Source organism: Onychomys torridus, chromosome 15 (genome assembly GCF_903995425.1).
Source record: "Onychomys torridus chromosome 15, mOncTor1.1, whole genome shotgun sequence".
NCBI lineage: Eukaryota > Metazoa > Chordata > Mammalia > Rodentia > Cricetidae > Onychomys > Onychomys torridus.
In genome coordinates this window covers 30,285,560-30,310,030 of record NC_050457.1, presented here as the reverse complement: position 1 = coordinate 30,310,030, position 24,471 = coordinate 30,285,560, and the positions used below count along the sequence as shown (strand labels likewise).

General features: G+C 45.2%; 1 protein-coding gene across 2 annotated transcripts in view; it reads left to right on the top strand.

Annotated features, from left to right (window-relative positions):
* Window positions 1–11,950, top strand: part of Ipo11 (importin 11) — a 184,346-nt gene extending 172,396 nt beyond the window's left edge. For both annotated transcript variants that reach the window (XM_036207023.1, XM_036207022.1), the window contains one exon: window positions 10,587–11,950. In XM_036207023.1, the coding sequence (XP_036062916.1) occupies window positions 10,587–10,751 (165 nt within the window). In that variant the 3' untranslated portion in view covers window positions 10,752–11,950. The remainder of the gene's footprint in view (window positions 1–10,586) is intronic.
* The last annotated feature ends 12,521 nt before the right edge of the window (window positions 11,951–24,471 follow it).

The window sequence follows — 24,471 nt, the reverse complement described above, 5'->3', positions numbered from 1 at the left end:
TAACCTGAACTCAGGAGATACAGGTGGTTGATTGCTGAGGGCACTCAATAGTAAAGAGTTATTTTGCCACCTGTAAGTCTCCTTTTTGAGTCTAGGGTGTGTATATCTCTGGGGTGGTGTTGTTTCTCACTACCCAGGCATGTCTGATAGTCTTTACGCTTCCAGCTCTGTGGCTAATAGTTGGTAGTCCTGTAACAACAGCTAATTAGGGATTTTGAATATGTCATTGAGAGGAAATTGATGAAATGGTGTGATTAGTAGAGACAGGAGATACATACAGAGGAAATTGATGAAATGGTGTGATTAGTAGAGACAGGAGATACATACAGAGGAAATTGATGAAATGGTGTGATTAGTAGAGACAGGAGATACATACAGAGGAAATTGATGAAATGGTGTGATTAGTAGAGACAGAATGTGGAGAGGGGTCAGGAAGGAAAACATATGGGGTTACCAGTCCAGTAAAGTTGAGTACGGTTGTGGGGTGAAGCCTCATTCTTCTGGAACTGGAGACAAGGCAGTTAATCTTGGTGTCCTCTGGAACTTGAGGTACAAGGGCCCTGTTGGGGTTGCTGTGTATGAAGAGAAATTATCTTGAGGTGGGGGGTAGTGGTAAAAGGTTTGAGGTGGGATAAGTGAGTCCAGTGACGGAGATCCTCAAGCTTAGCAACAGTGGGGGTTACAAAAATTACCTTGAAAGAGTCCTGCCATTTAGGGAAAGTGGTGAGGGGCATTAGTCTGGAGGAGAGAGAAGGACCTGATCCCCGATGTTGATTGGGGATGAACAGGGGTTGGTGCATGGTCAGGGTAGGGGGTAGTCAGTAAAGTCCCATAGGAGGGATAAAAGAGCTGGTGTAGATAGGTCAGAGTTTGTCTAGTATCAGGGGGTGGCTGTGGGCATGTTGGTTGTAGTGTATGGACTCCCTGCGGTGGGTGAGGTGAGTCTGGGCCTCGGATGGCTGTTGCTCTAGCTGCTTTGCCTGCCCGGTTAGTTCTCTTAGAGATGATGGAGCTGTTGGTCTGATGAGACTACAGTGAATAGTTCCTGTAGCTCTAGAGAGATGGAGGCTTTTAGCATGGCCGTAACTGGACCTGACATAGTTATGGATCCTCCTTTTGTTGTAAGTAGTCTGCGCCCTTTCCAGATGGCAGTGTGGGACAGGAGGACATGAAAAGTGTATTTGGAGTCTGTGTAAATGTTTAGGGATTGTCCTCGTGCCAATTGGAAGGCACGGGTGAGAGCTATTAGTTCAGCCTATTGGTTAGTAGTGTGGGTGGGGAGTGCCTGTGTTTCAACCACCCAATCAATATCTGACACTATGGCAGAGCCTGCTTTATGGGCCCCCTCATATAAAAAGGAACTGCTGTGTGTGTACCAGGTATAGGTGGCCTGAGGCAGTGTGCCCTCCTGTATGTATGAGGGATGGGGCAGTAGTTCTGAGTTTCAATGCAAGAATGAGATGAGGAGTGGCCATTGTTGTGTCAAGGAAGATTTGAGATACTGAGGGTGGGCAAGATTGAAAAGTAAGTGTGGCATCTTCCATTAGTGCCACCTGGGGAGAAAGAACCCGGGAAAGATTTGGTAGAGTTTGTAAGCCTTGTAAGTTAAGAGATGAGACAGGTTGTGGGAGGAGAAGATAGCAGTGGCGGGCCCAAAGGGTAGTTTCTTTGGTTGACTAGTAAGGAGCTCAGCAGCTGCTAAAGCACCTATGCAAGGTGCCCATCCCTCGGTGGTGAGGTCTAGTTTTTTGGTGGGTAAACTACGGATGCAAAGGAAGGTCCCAACTGGTGGCCGAGGACCCCAAGGGTATAACCCACTTTTTCTGTTATAAAGAGGGAGAAGGGACAAGTTAGGTCTGGGAGATGAAGCGCTGGGGTCTGGATAAGGGCATATTGGAGCTTCTGCAAGGGCTTAGTAATAGGATTGAGGAGGGTTCATACGGGGGACCGGCTGCGTCATATAAGGTGCAAGCGAGGAGGGAAAAAGAGGGGATCCAGGAACAGAAGAAGCCAACTACTCCTAGACGATAAAAATCTCCTTTTTAGCAGAGAGAACTGCAAGAGACTGCTTTCTATCTAAAGTAATGGTTTTCTGAGTTGGGGTAGTGGTCAGTCCCAAATAGGTAAACTGAGGAGTGGACCGTTGGTACTTGGAAGGTGAGACTCTATAGCACCGACTAGACAAGAAATTTAGAAGAGATAGGTGTTAGTTTAGTTAATTTGTAGGGATGGGCTACAAAGTAGAAGGTTATCCATATACTGTATGAGTTTAGATTTGGGGAAAGACAGAGAGTAGGTCAGAAGCTAGAGCCTGACCAAATAGGTGTGGGCTGTTCTGGAACCCCCAGGGTAGGACAGTCCAGGTGAGCTCTGTGGAGAGGTGAGTGTCAGGGTCAGTCCAGGTAAAAGCAAAGATATTTTGAGACTGAGTACTGAGAGGGATAGAGAAGAAAATGTCCTTGAGATCCAAAACTGAGAAATGGGAGGTTCCTGAAGGAATAATGGAAGGAAGTGTGTAAGGGTTAGCATCACAGGATAGAGGGGCACCACTGCAGAATTAATGAGCCAGAGGTCTTGAACCAGGTGATAAGTCCCATTAGGTTTCTTAATTGCATATAGTATAGGGCTGTTAAAAGGAGATGTAGGGCAAAGTAGTTTTTTTTCTTAGAAGGTCAGAGATGATAGGTTTAAGTCCCCTAAGGCTCTAGGGTTAGAGTGGGTACTGGGCTTGGGTAATGTGCCGGGTAGGGTCCTGTAATTGGACGATAATAGGGGAATGGTGTCTAGCAATAGAGGGGTTTTTGGTGTCCCAGACTTGGGGGTCCACCTGGGAGGCTAGCAAAGGAAATGACATGTTGGAACCAGTAGGGTAGGTAGCTAGGAGGAGGAAAAGAGGGGCTGCGGTGAATCTGGGGTCAGGTGAATGAGGGGAGGCAAAAGAAGTAGAAGCTCCCACTTTACAGAGTTTCTGTTTTGTGTGATGGAAAAGCCCCACAAATGACAGTAGTATTAGGACATAATATCATGAATGTAATAAATCATATCATAAATATAGTTATTGAATGAATACTGTAAATGCAATCAATGAATACCACAAATGTAATTAACATCATGAGTATAATTAATATCTTGAATATAATTCATGCCACTGAATAGTGAACTTAAAAATGGTTACAATTGCAAATACTATGTTCATTTCAAAAACTAAGGTGGAATGTAGTCACCATACATTATGTGTGTGTAAGAAATTGAAGACAGCGATGTTCTAAAATAGAAGTGGTGATGGTGTCATGGGCCTATGAGGATGCTGGACTAAAGTTGATCTAATCGTACAGGCAAATTATATACTGTGTGAATTATTTGTCAATAAAAATTTTATAAAATGTAAAAAAAAAAAAAAGGAAAAAATTTAAACTGGGCATGATGTAACCCAGCTCAGGACTTTTTTTTTTTTTTTTAATAAAATAAAAACAGAAAACAGTTAAAAAGAAAAAAAGTTCCCACTTTGTCTAACAGATCCCTTCCCAGTAAGGGTACAGAACAAGTTGGCACAATGAGAAGTGAGTAGATGAGAGGAATATCCCCTGAAAATACAAGTAAGTGATAGGGTCTGATGTGGTAGCTAAGGTTGTCTCCATACCCCAACACTAGGGAAATGGGAAGAAGAGGTGGGTCCCCAAAACTCCCTCAGGAACAAGTAAGTGATCCCAGTGTCCAAGAGGAAGGAGATGGGCTGCCCTGATACCATGATGACTACCTGGAGCTCCTGTTAGAGTTGCCAGTGGTCAGGTCAAGATAGCCTGGGTCCCCTCAGTTGTCCATGGCCAGGCCTAAAAGTTTGGCTGGAGGGTGGTCTGTGTTTGATATTCCCATGCCACAAGGTGCAGTCAACAAACTAGTGTCCTTCTTGGAGGCATTTTGGACATGGCTGGGTGCCCTGCGGGGATTAGTGACCCTCCTGACCATATGTGAAGCAGGGACCCGGTGGTCCTTGAGCCCTAGGGGGCAAGGGAGCCTGGGCAGTTGCCGAGGCCGGTCGGATGGCCTTGGCCAGCATTTGGTATTTTTGTTTACAGGCTTTCTCATCTCTTCCATGCTAAGACTTCTGCCTGTGGGGTTACAGGCCCTCTCTCCAGACGCTTAAGCTTTGCCCTAATGTTGGGGAAGCTCTAGGAAAAGAAATAGGTCATAAGGAGTTGTCTGCCCTCTGGGTTTTCAGGGTCTAGATTAGTATACACTGTAAGAGGGCCTTTGTGAGATGCTCTAGGAACTAAGATGGATTTTCCTGTTTGTCCTGGATGATTTCTTGGAGATTCTCATAGTTAACTGGTTTAAGGGCAGCCTTACAGAGACCAGCAGAAGGCAGGTTGTAAACTGGTCTCTGGCTAGAGTACTCCATGGGGTATTATAGTCCCCTGGGTGTCCTGGTTGGGGACCATCTTGGCCTCAGGCAGATGTGCTGCATTAGTTTGATGAATTTTGTCTGCATGTGCTCTGGCCTGTTCCCAAACTCACCTGTGTTCCTTGGGAAGTAGGTTGTTAGATAAAATCATGTATAGATCATGAAAAGTGGAACTAGAAGATTGGGTGATGTATTGGAATTCTTTTCTGAAAGAGGTAGAGTTAGACGTATAAGACCACAGTTTCTTTTCTGTTTGAGAGAGTTCAGCTGGTGAGAAGGGACTGTGTACCTTAACCAGTCCATCCTCTCCGGTGACCTCTTGCAAAGGGAGAGCTGGGTTGGGTGGGGAGAGATGACGGGGTCTCCTAGTGGCTCAGGAGCAAGTGACAGGAGGTTGAAAGTAGGTGTGGGAGTCAGGTGGTTGGAATGGCCCCTTACTGGAGAGCAGGAAGGGCTGGAGGAGCTGAAGGAGCGGTGGTATGTATGCTGAGGTCAGAACAGTCGGGGTTCCTTAGCAGGGTCCAGAGTAGTGGAGGGATCTTCTAGTGCAGACTACATAGCTCAGTGGACATGAGTGGGGGAAGTGGAAACATGAGAGAGAGTTTGGCGCTGAGGTAAAGGAAAGTTTGAATATAAGGCAACTCCTTCCGTCTACCTGTCCGCAGGCAGAAGTTGGAAAGGTCCTGAAAATATCAGGGTCTAAACTGTTGTTAGGTGACTATTTTGACTGGCTTTCTAAGGAGTATTTGGGCTATGTCTGACTACAAAGGCAGATGAGTTTAGAACTTTTAAATAGAGCATTAAGCATAAAGGTTTGAGGTTTTCTAAAAGGCATCCTAGGGGAGATGTTGGGCTTATGTTGCTAGATGCATTACCCATGAATGAGGCAGAAAAGTAAGATCTAGTCAACGGCTTAGAATTTCTAGCGTCCCAGAAATTAAGCAAGATGGATTGAGAAGGCTCAGTCTGCTCAGTGATCCATTAAAGACAGAGCAGGGTCCAGGGCTGAGCCAGAAAGACATGCCAAGAAACCACGGTGGAGAAAGAAGGCTTCATTTGTGGGAAATGGCCAGAGGTGCTTGTTGGGCAGGGGGCCAGCTGTAGCCTTGAAGACTGTGGCTGGCGATTTCCCCCTCCAAGGACACTGATGGGGCATGGGAAAATCAATGGTCATTCCCACAGGTTCAGGGAAGCACTTACACTGACCAGGAGAAGGGAGGCTCACCAGTCACAGCCGATGTTGTATGTAGAGGCCCAGTGGTCAAGTACTTGCAAAGTGCTGTCATAGTGGACTAGGTCCAGGGTTCCAGTGCACCTAAAGGGCGCTTGGAGGGCCTGCCCAGTCTCACCACACCTGATGTAGGTTAGTGGCGGCAAGAATGAACCATGTACGACGATTCCACGTTAGAAGTTTATTGGAAGGGTCTGAAGAGGGAGGTTGTGAAGACCTGCCTTTGAAAGGAAAGTGAGGGGGGGGGGAGGGAGGAAGGAAGGAAGGAAGGAAGGAAGGAAGGAAGGAAGGAAGGAAGGAAGGAAGGAAGGAAGGAAGGGGCAGAGCTCACTGTTAATGGGTGCTTAGAGTATGCTATAGAGACTTGTACAGCCAGCAGCTCATGGACATAGATTATGTAGTGAAGTACAGGGCCGTAGGATCCTGGGCTGACTAAGCAGCTTCCTGAACACTGACAACACATGCATGCAGTAGGTATTCTTAGTGGCTACAGCTAGAGGCCCTGGGGGTAGGCAAGATGATGCCAGAAATGCTAGTTGGGATAGCTGGGGGGGCGGGGTCCATTGGAATATTTGCCTGATGTGTACAGGATTATGAGTTTGATCTTTAACACTGCTGGGTTTTTTGTTTGTTTGTTTGTTTGTTTTGTTTTTTTTAAAAGACTGCTTTAGGCCAGGCAGTGGTGGTGCACGCCTTTAATCCCAGCACTCTGGAGGCAGAGCCAGGCCGATCTCTGTGAGTTCGAAGCCAGTCTGGGCTACAGAGTGAGTTCCAGGAAAGGCGCAAAGCTATACAGAGAAACCCTGTCTTGAAAAACCAAAACAAAAAAAAAAAAAAGACTGCTTCAGGAGCTTTTAAAAAAATGTTTAGTCTTGAGCCAGGCAGTGGTGGTCACGCCTTTAATTCCAGCACTGGGGGAGGTAGAGTGCAAAGGCAGGCGGTGGTGAGTTCAAGGACAGCCTGGTCTACCAAGTGAGTCCCAGGACAGCTGAGACTGTTACACAGAGAAACCCTGTCTCAAAAATGCCCCCCCCCCCCCCCCCCGCAAAAAAAATTTTTTTTTCTAGTCTATTTTCTACTTAAATCTTTTAAAATAAGTATACAGTCTTCCATGAAAGTTTTATGAATTCACTTGGGATTTTAGTTCCCAAGGGGTTGTTCCAAATTTTTCCACAGCGTTCACTGAGACAGGGTTTGACTCTGTAGCAAGCTTATCATACAGAAATTGTGGTCCACCCTCTGCAAAGAAAAGCTCGGGCTTTGCACTGACTGTCATGAGGTTGCTATGCCTCACTGACAGGATTCTGGTTGGCATCTGTCAGGCTCATAGCCTTCACTAAACACAGAATTAGGAGAGCTTGCAGTATCCAATGAACTTTGAAAGTTTAAGTATTTCGGACATGTTTTAGAAATTTGATAGGTAGCCACAGAGAAACAGGTAAAACTCAAAGTAGAAGAGAATACTTAAACCTAGTCACCCCATCAAGGCTGGTATCTGTGAAAACAGTCATTTGGGTTGGAGAAAGGACTTGAACAAATGCGCTGAGGTGGGGTACAGTTCAGGTCATAATACTGTAACTGTAAACTCAGGAAAGGTCAGTGGTTGGATGTGGAGGTAAATAGCCGTCTTTGATAAGAATATGAAGGGACTGGGAAATGGCCCAGTGAGTAAAGTGCTTGCTCCACAAGCATGTGGACCTGAGTTTGGATCCCAGCAGCCACATGAAAAGTAGGTTTTGTCAGCGTGTTTGCAAACCCAGCACTGGGAGAAAGGAGACGTGGATCCCTGGAGCCCATTGACCAGCCAGTCCAGCAGAAATGATGAGCTCCAGGTGCAGAGAGACCTTGTTTCCACGAGTAGTGTGGGACGCTCGTAGAGGAAGACGTCCATCATCAACTTCTGCACATCTGAACTCACACACAGGCACAGACCACACACCTGCAACAATAGCAGTAACAGCAACAATGCTCGTTCTTAAAAATGTTAACAAGTCTGAGAGACACTGCAAGTTTATCAGTTTCTGGGTCTGTAAGTAGCAGACATCTTTGTTTTGGGAGAATATTCAGAGTACATCCCAGAAAGTCAAGAAATAGTAAAAATAAAGTAGATTTTCAAAGTATCTGATGGGGACTCAATTGCTTCTGCCCCCTGAGCTGTCTCATTAGCCGTGATCCTAGCTTTTGATGTGTAGGTGTGGGGTGTGGGGATAAATGATGACACTAGAAAGGGAAGCACCAGAGAGAAGAAAGAGGGGTTGAAAAGGACATGGCTGCCAGGCGGTGGTGCACGTCTTTAATCCCAGCACTTGGGAGGCAGAGCCAGGCAGATCTCTGTGAGTTCGAGGCCAGCCTGGTCTACAGGGCAAGATCCAGGACAGGCTCCAAAACTACACAGAGAAACCCTGTCTCAAAAAACCAAAACAGAAAAAAGACAAAGGACATGAAAGCATCAGAAAGGGGCCGAGTGAGTGGTAGTCAGATGGTAAAGGGTAACAAGCAGGGTAATAATAGGAGAAAAAAATCACCAAAAATTATATATGAAAGCGGTGTAATGAAACCTGTCACTTTGTGTGTTTATTTAAGACATTAAATACCTTTATTTAATAATGATAATAGTTAAGTTCTTTGAAAAGCTCTCAGTGACGTTAAGGTCTCAGTTCTCATGACTGCAGGCTCTGTCACAGTTGCTGGTCACCAGTTGGGACTTTTATGATGACTGCAGGCTCTCTCTCTAGTTGGGGGGACTTGAGCATCAATTTTAAGCTCAGCTGCTTTTGCCCAGAGCTGTCAGTTTCATTATGAATAATTCATTATGTTTCTGTAAAGTCAATATAGTCTATCTCAATAGGTATATTTTTGTAATTAAAACAGTGCTGATCATTACCATAGGTTACTTAAGAAAGCAAATATTTAAAGAATGTTTTTAGATTTATGTATTTATGACTCTTTTACCTGTGTGTATGCAAGTGTACCACATACATGCCTGGTGGAACTAGAATTTCAGATGACTGTGAGCTGCCATGTTGGTAGTGGAAACCAGATTTGGGTCTTCTGCAAGAGCAGCAAGTGCTCTTAACAGCTGAGCCATCTCTCCACCCCCAGATAGCAAATGTTTTCTGAAGTTGGCTTTCTTTGGGTCACCAACCAGCTCCCAAATTACGACACAGAGACTTATTACTGGTTATGAATGCTCGATCTTATCTTATGCTTGTCCCACTAGCTCTGATAACTTAAGTTAACCTGTTTCTCTTCATTTATGTTTTGCCTCGGGGCTTTTCGCCTTTCTTTCCTTCTGTGTGTCTCACTTTTCCTCTGTTTCTGCCTGGCTGGTCCCGGGCGTCCCCCTCTTTCTCCAGCCAAGATTCCTCCTCCTACTATTTATTCTCACTGCCCGCCAGCCCCACCCATCCCTCTGCTGCTTTGTATTAGACCAGTCAGATCCATTAGGCAGGCAAGGTGAAACAGCAGCAGCCTGGACAAGTGTAACGCACCTTTACATAGTTAAAGTCACATTCCACAACAGCTTTCAGATGCACACCCTGAGCTTGTGTGTGCTGGAGAATGATGTCTTCAGCTCAGGGATGAGGTCATGTCTGCACTGCTCTCTCCTCTCTCTCTTGCTGGGAAATGCGTATTGACAGCTTTATCTTGGATTTGTTATTTACTCGGCCTTGGTAATGGAGCCTAATTTAAATTTCCTGGTGCCTATATCATTTGTCACAGTTGGATTTTAACACCTATTTATACAACTCCAACACTTTAGTTCCAGCTGGAACTATGACTGGAATTCAGGTACACTAGGCAAGACACTCATGCACTTTATTGAAAGTCATGCACATGTTCAAGATCACTGATGGTGGAATAAAAATGCTCAGCTTATACTAATACTGTATTGTTATTACAATTCTATAAATCATTTAAATAATATCAGTGCCAACACAGTGTTAGCAACTAAACACTGTTCTGTCTGCCATATTGATACAAACCATAGGGAAAACAAGCTGATGGTATATATCAGGAGTCATAAAATTGTGATATCCAAGTGATTCTTCTGAAATGGATGGGAATAGGTATCTAAACAAAGCAAGATGAAGTTCTGAGCATAGTGGTACACGCCTACAGCACCAGTGCTTGGAGGTCGAAGCAGGAGCTCAAGGCCAACGTCAGCTACATTGTCTAATATGAGGCTAGCCTTGGCTGCCTGAGACCTGCTTTAGACAAAAGAAAAGAAGCTGAAGTGTGAAGAAAGGCCGCTTATACAGTAACGCCAACAGTGTCTGTGGTGGAGTGGTCAGCAAAGTCATAGATAAGTCTGTTTACACTGTGATTGTGTTTACATGTGTGTAATAGGTAAAAACAAAAAAAAGTGGCATCAATTTAGAAATCTCAACATATATTTAGAAAGAATTTTGTGATAATATAAAGGTGAAGAAGAGTATTAATGTGCAGTTTATATGTGCATATGTATATGTACTCTACGGGCATAGAAAATATTAATTGAACATTTAATTCTTTTGTTTTCCAAATACCGTAGTGGGTCTGGGGGAAGACCAAATTTTGATTCCACCCCCAACCAAAAACACAAGTACAGATTAAATGGTGTTGTATAAGCTAGGACAATAGTGTTTCCTTGCTTCCTGAGGGCATGGCCAAGCTGCTCCTGGACTCTCTGATCGTCCTAAGGAGATGGAGTGATACCCACCAGTGGGTTCTCTTCCTTTGTAGGATGCTTTTTACTAGAGTCCAGCACTTCAATTGGATGAGTCCTCAGTTCTTGAGAAACTGGGCACGTCAGAGCAGCTTACACCCAGGGGGCCCCAGCACAATGTCTGCAGGAGACTTTCAGAGTTTTAGAAGGCTTCGGTTTTGTTGCTGTGGAGAGAGCATAGAAAGACAAATGTAAGAGGTGTTTGTCCGTCTTCTCTGACACTGTCTGCCTTCTCTGTCCCACAGCTGGCCCTGAAGGACCCTGTGCACACAGTGTCGCTGCAGCAGTTCATCTACGAGAAGCTCAAGGCCCAGCAGGAGATCCTGGGAGAGCAAGGTTTCCAGTCCCTTATGGAAACAGTGGACACAGAGATTGTCACCCAGCTGCAGGAGTTTCTGCAAGGATTCTAAGAGCACGAGCCATGTGGCCACCGTCCCCTTCTGAAATAAGCTGAATAGCCCAGTCTGCCATCTGTACATGAGAGCCTGCTGAGATGAAGTCATTTGTGTATGAATATAAAGAAACCAAGACCATAAATTTTTTACTATAAAATATAAAGAATAAGTGTAAATCCCAAATATTAAAGTCAGAAAACTATTCCTCAAAAGAATTTAATTTTATATTTATGAGGGGCCCTGCGTTTACTAGAGGTGCGTTTATTGACAGTACTGCATTGTTTCCTGTTAAGAGAAGAAACTCGTTGATTACCTTCTAATCATGAGCTCTTAACACTTGAGAAGATGAAGGTTGATGTTCCGGGTGTTTTTTCTGCAGTCCAAATTAGTTCAATCTGGTTGCCTTATCCTTTTTTTTTTTTTTTTTAAGCTAATGAAACAAGTTTGAAAACTGAGAATGCTGTACAAATGATACAGTTATATTTGTGTACCAGGGAATCAACATGACGGATATTACAGAGTATATTACCGGGGAACTGTTTTCACCTGGAGGAGAAATCAAATGATTGCATTTCATTCTAGTAATCCAGTACAGGAATTGGTAAAGGCACTTTGAACGTGACTTTCAATGCACATGTTGTAAGGCCCACTGCCGTGAACCAGTGGTACTGTAGTGCCAAGTGGGAGGCCTCGGGTCATGCTCTGGCCCTCTTCCTTTGCTACCCATGACGGCCAGTAGCCCCATGAACACCCAAGCACCAGACAACTCCAAGTCCCCTTCCTGCTGTGACAGTCCTGCTTGGCTGCAACAGGCTGCTCAGTATTGACCACCTCAGGTTCCTCAGTGTGGGGGAGTGTCAACCTCAGTGCGGGGTGCACCTCAGAGGACCCAGCCCCAGTACCCAGGCATAGCACCGACATAACTAGTCTTCCTTCCCGTCTCTGTTGCACTAAATGTGTGAGGGAGAGAATTGACGCCTTACTTTGCATTACTTGCCATTGTGAGGAACCTTAGAGCATCTTTTAGGAAATAACTTAAAAGCAAGATTGGAATTGTCTTACCTTTCTATAGAAATTTGGGTACAGTATGTAACTGTGGGAAAACCACTACCCTTTGTAAGCTATGAAATCCATAATGTCTACAGATATATGATGTTTTCCACAAAGAAAGAAAATATGGTCCAATTAAATTTTCCAAAGATACCTCACCTTGACTCATGTGTCTGTTTTTCTTGCCTCCAATTCTCCACAACAAAAACAAAATAGTTCATTAAAACCGCCCAGTTTGGGGCTGGAGAGATGGCTCAGAGGTTAAGAGCACTGACTGTTCTTCCAGAGAACCCAGGTTCAATTCCCAGCACCCACATGGCAGCTCACAACTATCTGTAACTCCAGTTCCATGGCAAAACACCAATGCACAGAAAGAAAGAAAGAAGGAAGGAGGGAGGGAGGGAGGGAGGAAAGAAAGGAAGGAAGGCAGGAAGATTATAAGGAAGGGTCCTCTTACACTGTGGTTCCAGTCCTCCACCCAAAGCTGGCATCAGTACTTCAGGCTTCAGATCTTCACTTAAAGACTGAGCGCTCCTTGACAATGGGGTTTCTTTGCCATTGTTTCCCAGCCACAAGATGGACATACAAATATCTACCTTTGCTTAATTATTTTCATCCGAAGCCCTCTCCCAGCCATGCCATCACCAATTCCTAAAACCCCAATTCTCAGCTGTAGGGAATGATCATCTTCTCATTATTGACAAAGGATGTTATGTTACAGTGCATAGAAAAGGCACAGAGCAACTGCTTTGCAAGACAGCTTAATTTTAAAGCTTCCCTCAGGAGAAGAATGTGGTTCACTTTAAAATCATGGATTAAAATAGGTTTTATAAAAAGCCCTGAAAAAGTATTCATAGATACCATGTTTTTCTTTCTATAATTAAGATGTAATGTAATCATTGGCTTACAAGATTCTGTCCATTGACACATTGTAGCAACATACAGATTTTGATGAAACAATTCACCCAGTCTTCCTACTATTCTAAAGCTTTTGAAGGAATGATAGTTTCTATTCCACTAACATACTGCTTTTCAATTTACTTTACATCCTAGAGACCTTTCCCAACCCATGTGACCAACATTAACAGTTTCCAAGTTTCCGTATATATTGGTCATTCTTCCCTCTCTTCTAAATCGTATTAGGTAAGTCACATTAGTAAGCACTAGTACACTTGTATAATTTTCTCTTGAAACTTGTTCCGTTTTAGGTCTTTATTTTACCATTCCATTATTGTCAAGTCACAGTGCCTGCAGTCTTCTGGGGCAGAGTGGGGTACCTACCTTCAGGGTGTTACACTATCTCGTAGGAATGCAGAGTTGCAAACATCACTGGGAAACATGGACTCTGGTGGATGTGCTTATTCAAAAGCAGCAGGCTAGGGGGTGAAGATCAGACACAAAATAAATTGATACTATCCCGGGCTGGTTGATAACTGACCGCTAAAACCAGCTCTTGCTCTGCAGAGCGTGTGAGGCTGTTTGGAAGTTCTGTACTGACAGTGGGCAGCCCTTGACTCCACTCCCAGCCATTTGAAATCAGCCACACACGAAAAACCATCAGTTTTTGAAGTGGTGGCTGTTTGTAGCCTCACTGTTCTCAACTGTGTGAATTAAAGTTCACACCTCCAGAGGTCACGTAGCATCAGAAGGCACATTTTGTGTAGTGTCCATAGATGCTGCAGTGTTAACCACACATTAAAGGAGTAAACACCAGGCCTCTGCTTTAAAATGTTCCCGTAGTACGTGGCAATCACACATGTTCCCCGTGCTTTTTGTTTTGAGTCACAGCTCTTACCACAGCTAGCATGGCTGTTTACAAAAGCTCTGCCGTTTTATTTAAAAACTAGAAAAACAGCATGCCAGAGGTATGAGAAAAGGCATATGGAACCTGTTGCGAGTTACATTAACCTTACGTCTCTGGAACCTGTTCTTGTGGTCTGCTGTTCCATCTAGACTCAAGACAAGAATGATCTGTGTTGTAGCTGTACTTTTCAGTTTCAAATAAATGACTTTAAGCCTATAGCAAAGCAGAACTAATAGTACAGACAGATAGAGGGCCTCACTGGATGAGGTCCTTACAGCACCTGGCAGTAACAACAGGAGGAGCCCAGTTAAAGGAGCAAAGTAAAATCCAAAAGGGTGCTGGGAGCCCTGCAGAAAGGACTGGGAAACCCCTGCCACTAGAGTCCTGCTGGAGCTCCCAGTTGGGAGATTTTGCTGAAAAGCAGAGTGGCCTCCACAGATGAGCTTTCCCGTGCCTGACCGCCACCTCAGCCATTTCTATGACATAGGATAAATAGTAGTGACTCACTGGAATTTTTTTTTATTTACTTTTTTTGCTGTCCTCGGGGGCACAATGTTTTTAATACCCTTGGCTACATTTGCTGTTCTCTTTCCTCCTCATCACAGGGTATGGCCAGGCTGCCCCAGGTCAAGGAGTCTTAGAGAATGTTTGAGACAAACATGCCCAAGCCAGAGGCAAGGTGGACCACCTTGTTCTCAGTCTGCTCTCAATAAGCACTAACAGCATATGGCATTTTAACATATATGTACATATATATATGTCATCCCCCCCCCCCCCCCCCCCATTTTGGTTTTCTGAGACGGGATTTCTCAGTGTAGCTCTGGAGCCTGTCCTGGAACTCACTCTGTAGACCAGACTGGCCTCGAACTCACAGAGATCCGCCCGCCTCTGCCTCCCGAGTGCTGGGATTAAAGGCGTGCGCCACCATGCCTGGCTTTGTTATTATTTTTTGTTAGTTTTGAGGAAAGATCTTAGGTAGCTCAGGCTGACTTTACCTCTCTACATCAACAAGGATGATGACCTTGAAAAGATCTTCCTGCTTCTCTCTTTTTTGTTTCTATATTTGTTCTTAATTTTGATACAATACATCCTGACTGAAGTTTCCCCTCTTTCCTCCACTCCTCACAGTTCCTTTTCCACCTCACCTTTTCCCCAGATCTACTCCTCCTCCATTTCCCTTCAGAAAAGAACAGACCTCCCAGAGATATCAACCAAATATGACATAACAAGTTTCAATAAGACTAGGCAATAACCCTCTCTTACCAGGGCTGGATGAGGCAACCCAGGAGGAGGAAAAGGGTCCCAAGAGCAGCAAAAGATTCAGAGACGCCCCAGCTCTCACTGTTAGGAGTCCCACAAGAACACCAAGATACATAATCTTAACATATGCAGAGGACACAGGTCAGACCCATGCAGGCTCCGTGGTTTTCGATTCAGTCTCTGTGAGCCCCTATGAGCCCTGCTTTGTTGATTCTGTGGACCATGTTCTCCAGGTATTCTCAATCCCTCTGGTTCCTACAGTCCTTCCTTTCTATCCTCCCTGGGGTTCCCTGAGCTCCACCTAATGTTTGGCCTTGAGTCTCTGTAATCTGCTCCCATCAGCTGCTGGAGGAAGCCTCTCATTGGGCTGGGCAACAATCTGAGTATAGCAGAATATCGTTAGGAATTATTTTATTGGTTTTTCTTTTTCTAGCCTAGGTTTTGGGGTATCAAGCCTTTGGTTGTAGGCCATCCAAGAAGTGTCATGCATGGGCCTCCACTTAGACCAGTAACTGGCACACAAGTTCTGTGCCATCATTACCCCAGCACATCTTGCAGACAGGATTGATTATAGGTTGAAGGTTTTATGACGGGGTGCCTATTTACAGAAGATGGCTGGCTCAGAATCAGAATCTTCAATTACCAGGAGTCCTAGCTAGGGTCACCTTCGTAGAATCCTGAAAGTTGATACTGAACTAGGTTTCCACATCACCACACCCGAAATGCTCTCTAATTCCAGCCATCCCTCCTAGTACTCTTTCCATCCCATCCCCCACCTCTCCTGTTCTCATTCCTACCCACCCTCAGTCCACCTGCAAAATCTATTCTATTTCCCCTTCCCAGGAAAATCCCTTGAGCCCTCCTAGTTACATAGCTTTTCTGGGACTGTGGATTGTAGCATGATTACCTTTTACTTTACATCTAATATCCACTTATAAGTGAGTACATATTTTGTTTGTCTTTCTTCATTTGGGTTACCACACTCAGGATGATCTTTTCTAGTTCCATCCATTTGCCTGCAAAATTCACTATGTCATTGTTTTTAACAGTTGAGTAATACTCCATTGTGTAAATGTACCATACTTTATCCATTCTTTGGTTGAGGGACATCTTAGGTTGTTCCCAGCTTTTGGCTATTATGAATAATGCTGTTAAGAACATAGTTGAAAAGTTTCCTTGTGGTAGGATGGAGCATTCTTTGGATATATGCCCAAGAGTGATAAGCTGGGTCTTGAGGTAGATGGATTCCCAGTTTCTGAGATGCTAGGATTACAGACATGAGACGGCACATACCTTGTCTTTCTGCTGTGAAGATGTGTTGATACACTATAACCAGAACTCAGCACATTTCTGGAAATGAAGGCGGATGCTGGCCTCTTTCCAAACACCCTCATTGGTATTTATGGTGACACCCTCATGGGTGTCTTAGTGAGCATCCTGTTTGGTTTGGGTTGTGTTTAGAAAGCAGGAGCTCACCAGACTGCCGGGCGCTGTCTTGTCTCAGTCAGAGAAACAGCGCATTTCCAGCCGGCAAACCACTGAGAAGGTCGTCATGTCTTTACGTGGAACTGTAAGCCTGGTGTCCTAGGGTGGTGACAGCTGAGGAAAGGCAGTTTAAAATGACCTTTGGCCTGGGATACAGTTTAGTGAGAGAGTGCTCGTGCCACATTTGGAAATCCATGGGGTTCTGGCCGGAGTACAACAAAATAAAAACATTATATTTTTACCCTGTAAAAATGTTCCAAACATCTCCCAAAGCCCAGGGCTCTGGGTGCCCCCACACAGCAGCTGCCCCTGGCCACAGATATTGGGCTCTGCCCAGCTCCATGCCACTCATCTGAAGCCAAGTTTCTGTTCTCACTCCCGAGAGCCTGAGGGGCTTATGGTCTGCAGCACTTGGAGAAAATTCAGAACTGGGAGCCACTGCTTAACATCTCTTGAAATTGTTCCTACTCTAGGAAGTGTAGAGTTGCTCATTAGCTGAAGATCTGAAACAGAGCTTTCGCTCTTTGCTCCAAATGCCTGCATCCAACTCATCTGGGCCTGTCTGTTGAAATTTATTTAGCCAGATATGCTCTGAGGCAGTGTCTAATCCAGAAAGGAATATATTGATATCTGGTCATCCAGCCCCCTTTTCCTTTAAAGTGGAGCATTGATTTTTATGCCATTTAATTTCCCAGTGGGGAAAAATGGAATTGAAAGAAATAACTGCCGGAGTAGCTTCGAGTACAGGGAGGCTTAAAGCATTCCCATCCGTCTGCCACCAGGCAGGTGGTTTTAAAGTAGAAAATAAGCCTTTGGGCTAGAACCGCCGTGGGGATTTTTGATTGCAAGGGTTAGCGCGAGAAAGTCTAGGAAGGAGGCTGGAGGGAGGGGCGTTGCCACAAGTGAGCCATTAGGGGTTCTTCTCCGTAGCTTTCACCTGAAGTCAGATCTGCTTTTCATTTCAAAGTGGGCAGGTCATTTCCACAGGACTCTCAGCCCACTGTGGTTTGCTTTTCTCTTTTAATGAATGCTACAACTTAAGCAATGATCTAGAAGAACAAAACTTTTGATTGACAGAGAAATTGTAGTTCAGGGAAGTGCCCCTCAACCCAGGAATGTATTGACAGCGAGTCCGGGGAGGGATGCCTGTTGTCGGCTCTGAAGGCAATCACAAACTAATCATGAGCTCTGCTTAGTCAAGGAAGGCCGAGCGGCTTATTTCTTCTTCAGATTGAAAGGCACGTGTCTTGTGATGTCTCTGACAGTGGAATCAATACCATGAAATGGCCTTTTCTTTCAATCTTTGTGTTTGTTACTTCAACAGGACACTGTGGGCAGGATGCAGAGAGCAGTACTGAACTGGTGTCCACACTGAAGACTTGGTTACATGTGCTACGAGAAGCAGATACAAGCAGTGTGCAGTTTGGATATAGAAAACGCCAAGTTACTGTGATAGATTAGGATTGATTTTTTTTTTTTTTTTTTTTTTTTTTTTTTTGAGACAGGGTTTCTCTGTGTAACCCTAGAACTTGCTCTGTAGTCCAGGCTGGCCTTGAACTCACAGAGATCTGCCTGCCTCTGCCTCATGCGTGCTGGCATTAGAGGTGTGTGTCACTACTGCCTGGCCTAGGAGTGATTGGGTTTTTTTTTGTTGTTGTTTTTTTGTTTGTTTGTTTGTTTGTTTTTGATGAGGACCGAACCCAGGGCCTTGTGCCTGCTAGGCAAGCGCTCTACCACTAAGCTAAATCCCCAACCCCGAGTGATTGTTTTAAAGTCTTTTTTTTTTTTTTGAGATCCCAGATTGCCCTCAATCTTGTACATAGCCAAAGATGTGTTTAAGTCTTGGATCCTCCTGCCGCCGCCTCCTAAGTACTGGGATTATAGGTGTTCATCAGCATACCCAGTATGTGTGTGCTGAGAAAGAACCCAGGGGTTTGTGCCGCTAGGAACCCACCAGCTCAGCTCCATCCCTACCCTTTTCCTTTTGTTTTTAGTAATAACTGAAGAGGAAGGAGATCTGAGAGAGGTGAGTTATTCTACCCAACCCATTCCACAGATGAAGAAACTGAGAAAACTGAACCTTACGACCCTGGATCCCCTGACACCTACGTTAATATAGGGCAGATTTTCTATTTTCTATTAAAAAAATGTTAACTCTAGCCTAAATTTGCAATATACATTTTTCAATTACAGTTGTCTTTATTTGTTCTTTCTCCGATGTTCGTCCTTTATGTAGATCCAAATTTTTTCTTTCCAAGTTAAAATGTCTATATTTTAGTCGAAGTACCAAGAACATGGTGAGCTTTCTTTATTTTTAATTGAGAATTTCATAGTGAACGTTATATGTTTTGGGCAAGTCCACCTGCCCTCATTCACTCCCCTCCAATTCCTCCCCTGTCCCCACTATTCCCTCCCAATTTCATGTTTTCTTTCCTCCTCCTGCCCCTCCTCCCCTTCCTCCTCCTTTTCTCAAATCCATGGCATCCAGTTAGTGCTACCATATGTGCACGAGTGCATGTCCATATACTGGGTCAGATACTAGCCTCTCGGGGACCACATCCCTGAAGAAAACTGACTCTTCCTCTCCCAGCAGCCCTCTGTTGACAATCCTTAGCTCCTCAGCTAAGGGGAGGGGTTCCTGACCACTTCCTCCTTCCATACTGTGGTGTTTTTCTGTGATTGGGTCTTGTGCAGGTCTTATGGATGCTGTCAGAACCACTGTGAGTGAGTTCATGCATCCATACGCGCAACTTCCCTATTGTATCTAGAAAACAATGTTTCACTGTAGGTCTTTACTGCCTCTCTGGCTCTTTCACTCTGGCCCCTCTTCCTCAATGATCCCTGAGCCTTGGCAGGAGCGAGGGTGAGAGAGTTGTCCCATTTAGGACATGAGCACTCCCCAATCCCGTGTTCTCTGCATGTCGACCAGTTGCGGGATTGCTGTGAGTTCACTCGAAACAGAGCCAGGTGTGGTGGCTCACACCTTTAATCCCAGTACTGGGAAGCACACATGCCTTTAATCGCAGGAAGTGATGTCTAGGCAGAGAAAGGTATATAAGGCGTGAGGAAACAGGAACTCACTCTCTTTAGGCTGAGGATTTCGTAGAGGTAAGAACCAGTGGCTGGCTGTTCTTGACCTTTAAAGCTTACTGCAGTTTTCTCTTTAATGGGAGAGCCTCAAAGACTCCATACAATTATCAGAAGACAGATGAGAATCTTTGGAAAGCTCCTAGCTCTGGGAGTAGAATATCCTTTCCCCACATAGGCAGGGTAAGAACTTTCAGCATTTCTACTCAGGAGAGTCCATCTGTTCTAGCAGTGGCCGTGATCCCCAGTACAGTTATGCTCCAAGCATCAAAATTTAAGCAGCTGCTCCTTGGGTGCCTAGAGCAGGAGACCCAGAGATGCAAGATCTAGGAAGTCTACAGATAGTACCCTGTGGGAGACCAGCTCCCACTCCCCCCCGTCCAGGGTACTCTTGAGGAGTGAGGGATAAGAGATTTAGATAGAAATATAGAAGAGAGAGACAGAAACATAGGATAGCTTCAGGAGGGCCTGGGTCAAAATCCACCAGCCCCTTGTGTCTCTGCTAAAGGGCTTTTAGGAGAATGCCAAGGGGTGGAACAAAAGACCTCCCCCTGGCTAGATCAAACCATACTGCATGGTGCAGCCAAGTGCAGACCCTTCCAAACACCTTCCAAACAGCTGGTAACCACACACGTGGTCAATCCATCCCCTTCTGCAGCCCTGCTGTGTAAAGCAAGATCAGATATCACTAGGAAACCTCTGTGGACCCCAACAGTGCTCAGAGTACATCAGAGCTGAGTACAGCCTGATGGATAAGGTTAGAGATAGATGCTGACATTTTGAGTGCCCACAGGGCCAAAGACAGGTGGGACATTCTTGAATGGTTGCTACAAACACACACACACACACACACACACACACACACAACACACACACACACACACACACACTGAGATATTGATGGCCCTTAATGAGGCAGCAAGGATGTGATGCTGATGAGGGTGTTGTGGCTGCCCTCTAGGTGCTGAGCCCAAGACTTCATGCAGAAAAAGCATATTAGGAGAAACCAAGAGGAAGCCTAGCTGGGCGGTAGTGGCACACGTCTTTAATCCCAGCACTGAGGAGGCAGAGGCTGACAGATCTCTGAGTTCATGGCCAGCCTGCTCAACAGAGTGAGAGAAACCCTATCTTGAAAAGCAAAACAAAACAAAAAAGAGAGGAAGCCTATAGAAAACTCACCATCATAGCCATTCCAGGCATGGCAGCCCTGCACAGCCACTGCAAAGTACAAGAGGACAGGTCTCCAGGTAGCCTTAGCTCACTGGCTTCTCTTCTCTTATTTGCAGTTCTTAGACACTGAAGATGAGAAATCCTGAGCTCAGGAGAGCATCTGAAGCATCATGGCTGTGTCCTTGCCTCCCAGGTCGGCATGTTCTACTGTGCTTTGCCCACTAGGTCAAGTGGCAGCCACAGCACAGTACTTTGGGGCTGCTCAGCTGTAGTGCAAATCCAGTGCATGTTGATAGGATTCCATCTGCTAGAGGCAGCAGCTTCCTGAGTTGTGGGCATTGGTTCACCATGGTCCAGGCATCTCTGACCTCACTGCTTATGTGCAACAGACTGGCCTTGTCTGACTTTTGGTGGAAATGTTCTGTCATTGGACTCACACATATGGTAATGCCATTGTTCTGATCCATAATCCATTTTTAAACAAGATCTCCACGTGAGCCATATGCACATTAAAGTCTTAGAGACACTGGGCAAGGCCTTCAACGTCAGAGAGCTGAGCCTTTCATATCTAGATCACTATTTTGTTTCCAGATATTTCTAATGTTCAGAGGATTAATATCTCTGGAATAATATTTAGTTACATAAGAATTTCAAGGCCGGGTGGTGGTGGCGCATGCCTGTAATCTCAGCACTCGGGAGGCAGAGACAGGAGGATCTCTGTGAGTTCGAGGCCAGCCTGGTCTCCAAAGCGAGTTCCAGGAAAGGTGCAAAGCTACACACAGAGAAACCCTGTCTCAAAAAACAAACCAAAAAAAAAAAAAAAAAAGAATTGCAGTGAATTCATTTTTCTCTAAAGAGAACCATTGTACTATTTTCAAGTGATCAGGGATCTAGAATTCTCCTTCTGAGGTGGGACAGGCCCATTTCATTGACCCAGAGCCTCCCAGCCTCTGCTCACTCTGGGGTATCATTGGGGTTTGGGCTACAGGTCTGGCAGGCAGAAACCTCTGTGCCATTCGGGGGGTGGGGTGGGGTGTAGGCTCTACTTCAGCAAACATGATATCCTGAAGCTGCAATGAGAAATTACAATTTCCTGTTTTTAGAAGACACAAAAAGACATGCTGTGTCTTATGCTTCGGGCTCTGAATGCATATATAATATCCACTCCTCCGTTAGGGTACACAGAGCCACTTCATATGGCTGGCAGGTAGCACCCATTGTGATGAATAAAGGTGTCATCTTGCTTTGGGCACAGACATTCTGATAGCAAACTGGAAACCTGACTGAATTTTATTCTCAGTGACTAGCTATATGTACTGAAAAAAAAAAAAAATGACCCATTCCAGGCAGTCCGGGCCTTTGGCCTGTTTTTTCCATCTTTTCCTTGTCCTTCCCCTTTACCCCATCTTCCTTTCTTCTCTTATAGAGTCCAAACCCATTGTCATGGAACACTATCAAATCACAGCAGATTTCAAATTCTTCTATAGTTTTCCACACTTGGAGCATGTCAAACCTGAACATCATGTTCTCCCTGAGATGAGGACTATCCATGCCCAAATCCCAGCAACAGGGGAAATCTCGATCCAGCCCAATGGGACCTGCAGCCGAACATGGCCTGATGATATTAAACACCAACTAGTCAAGAAATGAACTGTCAGTCTTCATTCTCCCTGGAGCATCTCCAGGGAAAGTACCCTGGTAGAGTATGTGGTACTAGAGTTGGGGCTCCTTGCTGTAGAGGCGATGTAATTTAGAAAGGCAATGTTAATATATGGCCATTCAGTTTTCACTAAAAGGCTGTATCAAAGCTAGACTCTTAAAATTGAAGGTCCCTTCAAAGGTGGTCCTGTTCCTCAAGAAACACCCAAAGGCTTTTCTTCTCTATGCTAGATTCTTGATGCTCACTTTAGTGATGATGATCATGATGACGGTGATGAGGAGGAGGATGAGAAGACATTTTTATAGTGTTGTTGTTTAGTCAGACTTTTTTCCCCTATGAAATAGGTAGTAACACCATTCTCTTCTCTTGCTAAACGTGTGAACAAGCTTAGAGAGAGCAGGCTTTCTGCCTGGGGTTGCCAGCATTGCTAGGGCTAGGGTTCAGGCCTGGCTGCCACTGTGAGTGTGTTCCTTCTTACTGCTTACCATGTGCCTGTCTTCCTGGCAATGCACCCTTTCTCTTCTCCGCCCCTTCACTTCTGACCTGCAGGCTCACCATCTTCCCCTGCTGCCCATGCAGCCTTTCTACATTCTACCCCACTCGACTCCATCCCACGCTGCTCCGTCCAGTCTTCCTATGCACGTACTGCCTCATCCCAGAGTGCCCCGTGCCTACTCCCATGCAAAGCCCCTCTCTTTAGAGACATGTATGATCGTGGGTTACCTAAAAGCAAGTAAGGCCTGCCCCAGATGGTGCATGGAGAGGTGCTTTTTACTCTACCAACTGAGGACCATTTGTGTAGTGCACATGCCTACAATGTGCAGTGGTGTGTTTTCATGGTAGCTACAGTGAGGGTACAAGTATCCACTGCTCCATGAGCTATCTTCTCTCCACTCACTGAGATTCTATGCCCTCAGTCTGTCCAGGGAAATGCCTAAAAGGACCTCAATTGGGATCTACTTTCTTGGGAATGTAGCTCAGTGTTAGAGTGATTGTCTGGTCTGTGTCCAGTCCCTGGTTTGGTCCCTACCACTGTCGAGAGAGTTGGGGGCTATAAGGAAACTAAATTGTGCTTCCTTCAAATGGATAATAAAACAAAAGCAAACCTGTTTGGGCAACCCTGGAGCCTCTTTACCATAGCCAGGCCTGGTGTTCTTTAAAAGTGAATGCAGACCAGTAGGTATTCACACATAAAGAAAGCCTATAGTCTCTGAGTTGGAGGCGTCTGGTCTACAGAGTGAGTTCCAGGACAGCCAGGGCTACACAGAGAAACCCCATCTCAAAATGACAACAACAACAACAACAACAAAAGACATTTTCTGTCAAGGCACACTGCAGGGAATCAGGAAGTTGGCCTGGTCTAGCTGCCTTGAGAGGTGTGAGTCAGTGTCATGGATTTCTGAGGTTTGAGTCTGTAGCTGCTGGGATACTGTGTGCCTTTCAGTTCCTGAGAAACCAAGACGTTGACTCAGTGGAGCAGTCAGAACATCTGTGTTTCTCTATGTGCCTTAGGAGTTGGCAAAGCATGTAGAGGTTTGGCAGAACAATTAGTCTTAGACATTAATCTTATACACGCTCTCTAGCTGGCAACCGCCATTATATCATGGCAAGTACCATTGTCCTCTATTCTGATAAGTGTATTAAAAGTCTGATTGCTTGGAATAAACTTGTCTCAGCCTTAGTCTTGCTGAGACATCTCCAACCTGGCCTGGTTTTAATTCTCACTAACCGTATCAGGAGCCCCTGGTTTGGTAAGTAAGTGTTGGCACTTACATCACACAAATGCTCTCAAGGAAGAATCTCAGGGCAAGAGAATTTGTCAGAAAAATCCCAGAGACCTGAAAAATGAGAAAGCCACATTTCTGAGAAGAAACTCTGCTAATATCCTGGGGGCCAGGTTAGACATTCTCTACTGAGGTTGCCAGGCCTTTGCTAGGTAAGGAGGCGGCTTCTGTCACTCCACTTGGGTTTTCCAGGTCCTACTGCAGTGATTAGAACAGAAGGTGGACAACACAGTGGCTGACTGAACCCAGTGGCGAAGAGCAGCAGCCTGACCTCTGGGGTTAAGTTTTGTTCGGTAAATACCTACAGGCCAATGCTTTTCGAGGTACCAGGAATGGCTCCAGGGCCTTCCATGTCTATATTTCACAAGGTCTCCAATTGTTGAGAAGAGATTTAATTATGAGAGGTTAAGCAGTTTACTGGAAATAGAGGTCACT